This window comes from Antrostomus carolinensis, unplaced genomic scaffold (genome assembly GCF_000700745.2).
Source record: "Antrostomus carolinensis isolate BGI_N321 unplaced genomic scaffold, ASM70074v2 scaffold14205, whole genome shotgun sequence".
In the NCBI taxonomy this organism is placed as follows: domain Eukaryota; kingdom Metazoa; phylum Chordata; class Aves; order Caprimulgiformes; family Caprimulgidae; genus Antrostomus; species Antrostomus carolinensis.
In genome coordinates, this window is record NW_010315846.1 from 111,744 (window position 1) to 120,337 (window position 8,594).

General features: G+C 40.2%; 1 protein-coding gene across 1 annotated transcript in view; it reads right to left on the reverse strand.

Moving 5' to 3' along the window:
• The window catches only part of LOC104525047 (protein Wnt-7b), a 40,619-nt gene that overhangs the window by 3,823 nt on the left and 28,202 nt on the right, over positions 1 to 8,594 (reverse strand). Inside the window, exon 2 of the mRNA XM_010168097.2 lies at positions 8,226 to 8,497. Within this exon, the coding sequence (XP_010166399.1) occupies positions 8,226 to 8,497 (272 nt within the window). The remainder of the gene's footprint in view (positions 1 to 8,225; positions 8,498 to 8,594) is intronic.

Consider the following 8,594-nt stretch of genomic DNA (forward strand, 5'->3'; position numbering starts at 1 on the left):
TCCTCTTTGCTGACAAGCCAATATGTCCCGGCTTTCCCAGAGGTATGTCTGCCTGCATGGTAGCTTGAGCAGCTTCCCACTTGCCAGCAAGGTGACACTGGACCTGTCAAAGGTGAAAGGGTTTGACCCTCTTTGCTCAATGCTATGACTGAAGTGACAAAGTTTTTCTTCCTAAATGTCCTTTCAGCTCAGTTTTCCTCAGCAAAATTCCCATCGAAGCTTTGACCTTGAGCCTTAAAGGTACTTATTTACTCAAATCTAATACACTATGCCAAGCTAGGTGCATGATTAAAGATTGAAAATCATTAGCTCGTATGACCCACTCTCTCAGCAGTTTCATTTCTCATATGTCAGTGCCTCGTATCTAATCTTGAATGGTTTACAGCAAGATCTACCTCCCAGAGCAAATTCCCATCGTTGGGCTGTGCTGCCTCAGACTAATCGTAGGAACATTCCTTAGGTCCCTTTTCCACATATGGGCCCACTCCCATCCCAGTATCATCTTGCCAAGTAAAATTTTCTAACTACTGCTACTTTGTTAAATGAGTTGTGAAATATAATGTTAGAGCTTTCTTATCCCACGTATTTTTATACCTATATAAATCATACATTGAAAATGCAATTTGAGGGTTGTCCACTGCCAGTTAAGTAGAAAAATACTTATGAAGACTGAAATAAAACAAAAGGATACGCATGAAAAGAAATTCATTTTTTCAAGTTCCATATCTAGACCCAACTGCATAGCATCAGATACAGTTTCTGTACACATTAAAAATCCTATCCGGATAAAATATGTAAAAACAATAGTAACATTTTGTGTGTGTTTGTTTTGGCTTGCCTTTTCTGGTTTGTGTTTTCCTTAGTGGAAATGCACATTTTTGGACCAGATGTTGAATGTAACAAAATCCATATTACTTTTTGACTGCAGTATCAAAAAGAAATAGACTTTGGGAGTTTTCCCCATCAAATATGCAAGTCATCAACTTTTGTTTTGGGTAATACCAGTACCAAAAGAGACGGTTCCTGGTTGTAACTTGTCACTAGCCCTTTGATACTTGAGCAGCTGCAGCCACGAGAGCCAATGGCGTGTGGGCACTAGCTAACCTTAGTCTCAGTGCAGCCTGGGATCCACCCCTGCAGACAAAGTTCTGATCTCCTGGACCCATCTGGAAAACAAAGTTGGGTTTGTCTGGATTTGGTTTGTTAACTCAGCCAGGAGTGTAACTAACATTAGTAGGACATAATGGTACTCCTCTAATACAAGTGTCCTGAAAATATTCTTCATTAATAGCAGATCATAGAGCCCAAAATTGAGCAGTTCATGCCATGTCTCCTCACATTGTGCTCAGCCCTGTGAAGAGAAGACATGGAGCTAGCAGGACAGGAATACAGATACTTCATCTGCATATTTTTATTTCTGCTCCTCTTTGAGGCTGCTCAATCGAGCATCAAAACAGTACTTATATGAGGTGGGATGGGAGATGAGGAACTGAATTACTGTGTTTACTCCCTCTCTTGTCACATCCCTGTTTTTCTTATTGTTTAGTTTGACAGGAGCTGGGAAGCTCTGCTTTGCAGCAGGTGGTATCCAGCCACAGCACAAGATGCCTTTGCCTGGCACTGGCCAGAGCTCAGCAGGGCTGGGGACCCTCTGACGTACCGAGAGGTATCAATTCACCTCCTCCTGCCCTTCACCTACATCCACAGGTAAGGTACCCACTCCTGTAGTATCCCCACTGAATGCATTAAAAAAAACTGAAGGCAGCCCACTGCTCTCCTTACCTAAGTTCTCCTCTTGGCTAGCAGGAAAATAAGCCTGGAATTTTGAGACCTGCTGCCCGTCAGATTAAAGTCCCTACTACTATGAGGATGGACTATAGAGCCTTATTCATCTGTGCATCTTCCTTACCTTCTAGAAGAAAACAGCTTCTAAGTTTGAGCAATAAACTCCTAAAACTTTCCAAAATTTATTTTTACAGTGAAGTGTTGCAAAAAGCAAAAACCTTGAGAAGCACCCTTTTAATCATCCCCACACTGATGGCGACTGCTATATTGCACTCTCTTTTCTATGGAATTTGCTGTCAAGCTTGAAGGTAAAATTTTAAATGTCATCTCAAAGGGAGGAAAACATTTCAATACTGCTTTTATTCTGTCAAGTGATATAGAGATGTCAGTTTGGGGTCGGGGGTGCAGTAATATTTTACTAGATGGATGGTATCTGCCTTGCATACATTGCACGGTATGCATGGGCATGCACATTTCTTGAATAAAACCATTTAGCAAGTCCTAAAATATTTGGCTATTTCCCCCCTTTAATTTTACAGTAAAATGTTCAAAAAGTAGGATAGTACCAGATGTAGCTTCTGGCAGTCAATGTTAAGGGTGTGTTTCTGGAAGAAAAAAATAGGCTAGTAAATCCAGCCCAACTGGAAGAAGGAGAATTATCCTCATGAGATTTTGAGCCAAAGCTTGCATATTCAGGACATATGGATAAGCATTAGTTATCCATCCAACCCACCCAAGCTGTAACACCAAACTTTTTGAAATTGGATTTATATCTGTCTGCAAATCGATTTAAGTGGGAAAGCAGAAAGTATGCCATCAAGCACAAGTATCGAAAGCTTTTCTTTCATGAGTGTACTTGCGAGGGATGTGCAGTGAAATAGTTTGTCTCTTTTGGAGAAAGAAACTTTCAGCAAATGATGGACTCAGGGCTGTAAAACCTGGAAAGCCACATTCTTTAAATTGCTGAAATGACTTAGGAAACAAAGTCACATTCTGAAGAATGTTTTAGGCTTGTAGGAGCACAAAATTAGTTGGCTTTCACTTTTGAAACTGGGACTTTGCAGCATTTAATCTGAAGACTTTTTCTAGGGATTGCTTCTAATTTTTACATCCTGTTAGGTGACAGTGAGGGCAGTTTGCAACATATTAGGTCATGCTGTGCCTCTTGCAGAAGTGAGCTTATTAGTTTAAATATTTGATGTGGGGTGAAGCGAGCTAACACTTTCTTACATATTTTGTGCACAGACAACATATAAATATTTGTAAATATCCATAATTATGTACACATACACACACTCTACATATATATGTGTGTATATGCATATATATAGTGAATGTTGACCAACAAATCACCTCATTAGCTGTTCCACCGCCAAAGCATGTCAACAAAAAACCCTTCCCAGTACCACAGTCCTGTGGCGCCAAGAACTGCGAGAACAAGCTATGGCTTAGATGGAAATGTTGTCCCAAGTAATTGAATAATCTCTTCTGAAGAGAGTCTGAATTTTTTTTTTTTTTTTTTTTTTTTTTTTTTAGTCCCCACACTCTTATTGTTTTAAATGTAAAATAAGATGTTGTCATCTTTCAGGCATTCCAAAAAAAACCAAGAAAAACCCATCGACATTACAAAGGAATAAATATTGGGATGGTACCAGGCTGAGTTTCTGGCAGTCAGTGTGATGGGTGTGTTTCTGGAAGGGAGAGAAATGGGACAGCTTTTTCTCCACATAACCACAGTCATTGTCTATCGTAACAGTCTAATTGATTGATAAACTGTTAGAAACATTTCTTTCCTTCTTTTTGGTAAAAGCTGTGATCTGCTACCAATTTGTCAGCTTGTTCTTTTAGTTCTCCCCTTAAAAACAAACAAACAGAAAAACCCATTTTTATAATTGAGATTCCCCATGAGAGCTGGTCATTGTTTTGAAGCTTTCAGCAAAAAGTTAAGATTAATGGTGTGTGTTCCCAGATGTTACTCTTTCTAAGTTCATTTATCCCAGAATAAATATACTTGTTTCTAAAAATACATTATAGGGAACTGTCTTGTAAAGTAACATCAAAGCTTTCTTGGTTTTGTTGGTATTTAATTTTTCATTACTCTATCAAAGTTTTGCCCACAGATCTCTCTGTAATCATTCAGATTTGCAACAGCCCATTCTTTCAGTAAAATTTGCTTTAGACTTACACTAGTCTTCCTTTGGAGGCTTGTTTTCATTTACCACACTTGTACTTTCCATCCTGAATTTGGCAGCCATTTGAAAAAATGGTGGTGAAGTTAGCTACTTCGCTCTTTTACACAGCACCACGCTGTTTTGCCACAAAGTGTAAATCTTCCATCAGTAGCGTCTCATGTCACCAGGAATCACTAAGCATTTCTTTCTTCCAGATGGCACCAATGGCAAGTTTATTATTTTGTCCCTGGTGCTATTCATTACAAATCCATTAGAAACTTCACAAATTTGCTGTTAGCTGAAGCAATTCTTAGAAATGCAATGCAGAGCAATTAGGGGATGCAATGTGGGGCAATTAGGGGCTTCATTCTTTCCATAGTCATCGGAAATTCCCTGAAAAGCCTAAATATAATCTCTTTTCAAGGACGTACTTTATCAGTGCTGTGCTGAGCACCTCAACCCCAGACTCAAGTTAAAGAGCCCCCAGAACTATCCCCACCCCCCATCTGTTTGCAAAGTTTGTGTAATTATTTATACAGCATGCTGGTTTTTCCTCAAAGAGAAATTCCTCAGGACTCTATTTTTAACAACAGTGAAATACCAGCAGGCCAGCTTTTGAGAACATCCCTATGAGAGCAAAACATTATATCCACTGCTATAGTTACAAACGCCTCTGATTCCCATGAGCTTCTGGGATAAGTGCTGGGAGACATTGAGGATGGGCAAATTCCTGCCTCAGGACATGAAAAAGTCCATGCGATGGTATAAGAGAGCATCCAAATAATTGCTCTGGGGGCAAAACTTCTGGTCAAAGTCCTGGATGATGATTCTAGCAATGATCTTCTGGGCACCTGGTAGCAGTCTAGTGAGGTCATCAGGGGCCTTCCACTGACTTCAGAGCAAGTTGGAAATAACTGTAGGTGGGGTTGGGAGCTCTTTGCATTCTTTTTTCCTCATGTTTCTGTATTAGGAGGCTCTGGGATTTAAAGAGAAGACTAAAATGAAGATAGCAGATTTATTAGCTAAATATTGTTGTTCTTACCTAACTCAAAAAGCCAGTTTGGTATGAACTGAGCCAAGAGTGAATAAGAACTGTAAGCCTTACCATTATAGATGTAAAGATGGGGTTTTTTTAATAGTGAAAGTGCTGCAAAATATAAGACCTTGGGAAATAGACCAACGTTCACACAATCCTATAGTTTTGATAAGACTGAACTGTAACTAAGAAATGTTTTAATGGTGGGCAGAATCTCTGTAGGAAGCTACAAAAGCATCTATTTCCTTTACTGTCTTGATATTCCCACCCAAAGGTCAAAAAGATTATTTGAGAACTTCTGAAGCAATAGAGAGGTTTAATAAATAAATAAATAAATAAATAAATCTGAATTGCCTGTTATCTCCTTCTTGCCTTTTATTCACATTCAGAACACAGGAAAAATATCCTTACTTTGCTCTTTAATAATAGTAGTCATGAACCAGAAGCTTGTCTCCAAACCATTTCCAAATATTAAGACAATTCGCATGTAGATCAGCAGGATTGTACCGACAGAGTCCTATTTAGAGAGGTGTAAGTTTTCACCAGTTGTGTTGTGAGATTTTTGGAATGGAAAAGGAGGAAGATGGAGGTTCAGTTTGTGCTTCTAGCAAGTGTCCAGATATAAATGCAAACCTGAATTGAGTGTGAATAAGGACTATGTGGAGTACGTCAGAATGACGTCCACACATAAGCAAAATCTCCTGGTTTTGGATTTTGTTTTAGGCTCACAATCCAATCCAAGTTTACCCAGGATCCCCAAAACTGGCAAATTTCAGATGAATACAGGTCAGATTTCAAGTTTGCCTGGATTCTCAGAACAACTTGTGACTTTGCATTGATATTGCACAAAATTCTGTGGCTGCTTTCATAAAGGTCCAACTCAGAAAAGAAAGAAAACGTATCCTAGTTTCCAAAGTTTTTTGCTAACCTTAGCTTTCCATCAGTCTCAACTTCAGAATGTCTACTTTTCACAAATAGCAGATGATCTCAGATGAATCAAAATTACCAAGTATTACATGCTGTACAACTTTGCAAATTCATTTTATAGGAATGGATGTCATAACACCAACATTATTTCTAAACATGACCCCCAAACCATCTTTTATATGAATGCATTCTTCAGGATTTGATGGATTGTACTTAAAAACAAAAACAAAAAGCTGCACCAAATCCTTTCAGTCATCCTTAGCTTTTGAAAGTTACATGATGCATTAATTATTACAATGAATATATATGGGTATAAATAACTATTGAAAAATTCCAACAAAAAAGACTATTTATAAAAAAGTGCATTTGGGGAAAAAACCCTATGTTGTCAGTATTTACAAACCTTTTTATTCCTGTCAAAAACATGAAAGTGAGTGTTATAATTTGTTTTTGTAAGAACATTTACAAAAAATTAAGTTTTCAGGAATGTTAAAAGAAATGCATTTGCACGAATGCTGCTACCAGAAATATCTGTAAAAACAAACACTTCTTTGGTTTGCTTATGTCCCCCCACTTATGAAATTCTGATGAAGAGTAAAAATATAATTTGTTTAATACGAATCAGGAATGTGGTCTCATGGTTACTGGACTATATTTAGAACTGAGGGACCTGGGATCAGTGACTGGCTCAGATACTGAGCCACCTTCTGTTCTTGGGCAAGGGACTTCACTATTCTCCATCTATGCACCTACTTTTGCTCTTTTGTCCCTCTTTCACATCCAGACTGTAGCATGTTCAAAGCAGGACATGCATCAGCACCTCTGTGTGCATGACACACTGCCCACCACAGTGGCTTGCCAGTTTAAGCAGGGATGATAATGCATCTAGCAGTAATATTTGCTCCCTTGCAAGTTTAACATGTGGCTTCCATCTTCTTTTGCAGCCAAACGTAATGCATGAAGCTGAGGCGAAATGCCCAGGCTCAGAGAAGTGATCAGACCTGGAGCTGGTCTTCCAAGCTGCTGGTCTTCCAAAGAGCACCTCATATTACTCTTACACCCATGGCAGCAAGTTCTAGGAAAAAAGGTTGTGCCCCCCTTATGGATGCATTTCTGTCCAGCTCTTCAGTCAGTTGTCTCCTTCACATCTGGAGACCTCAGAGTCAAACATCAACCAAGTACCGATCCTGTTGCTACACTTGAGATTATGCCCTATAACTGGTCTCTTTCACCACATTTAATTCATATAGTACTTTCATCCCAATGGCTGACTGCCCACAGCCCACCTTCAGTTTCAGTGCACAGCCAGCTGCAATCCCCAGGAGATTTGGTTGCATGGGCTGGCTGTTAATAAGCATTTTCCAAAATACAGGCAGCAAGACAATTGTACTGCTTCTGTCACTGCCATTTCAACCCACTCTGCCCACCTCAGCAGCTAGTGCTTGGTGTAGGACTGACAGTGCACACTGTTTTATGTGTGAATGTCAGTCTAGCTTTGGGGGCTAGCTGTGGAGGAGTGGTATATTGGATTCTCCTAAAAACACTGGAGGGTAGAAGCAGCAGGTTTTTTACCTGGGTGAAAACACTTTGAAGGGTATAGTAAAATCTCTCCTGAGGTAGGTATGTATTATGTGGAAAGATTTATTTTACTTTTTAAAGGGCAAGCTTTGAAAGCTATGAGGATTTTTATTCACTGGACATAAATCGTGTAGCTCCATGATGTTTATTGTTTCCATTGCAAGCAACTCAATCATGGTTGTAGGCCTGAACTGTTTCTTCTTCCAAAGTGACACTTACACAGCCATTTGCAGCCTGCCAGTGTGAAACAGACAATTGTGCATTTGCTATGAAGTGTGTATTTCATTAGAGCTGTGGTCAATGAAGTCTTTTGGTTTTGGATGGAATAAATAGCTGCAAGTGCTATGGGAATTCAGCAATGCAGACACTCTATCCCGTCCCATCACAAGCCCCGACATCTCTTGCTAGATTTTTGCAAAGGAGATGAAAAGCAAAGATTTATTTTTATGCCAAACAGCTCCAGCAAAGCTCCTCTGTTATCATGGGACTGGAAAGAAGGCTTGGGAAGCAGAAACATTTAGAGAAGCATCTGTAATACATGGCCATCTCTGAATAAAAAGAAACAGCAACAAAATGCAAGCATCAGATGCCATCAGGTAACTTGATGTGGGTGTGGGATAACAGCAGAGAGAGGGGTAAGTTCTCAGGGAATGCCTTCTGCCACCACGCCAGCCTCCCCCCGTCCTCCAGCGCACACGTTTCCCCATCCCTTATCCTTTCTGGAATACCTTTCTTCCAGCCTCATTGTTGTGCAAGTTCATCAGCCTCCGTGCATTCTTTTTGATTTCTCGGGCATCAACAAACCTCCGGGAGAACTCAATGCCGTATCTGATATCCGCAGAGCAGCCTCCCCACTTCCAGCCCTCCTCCTGGTTGTAGTAGCCCTGTTTCTCTCGGTCACAGCCACAATTGCTGAGGTTGCCCTGGCTGCAGGCGGCCGTGACAGCGTGTGCAACCCCGGCAGCAGTAATGGCATAGGTGAACGCAGCTTCCCTGCTTCCTGTGGAGAGAAGCCAAAAGCTGATGGGTTGGCAGAAAGGCAGCACTTACTAAAGAAAGTACACACATTATCTACAGCAACCGTGTCAGGCAGGAAT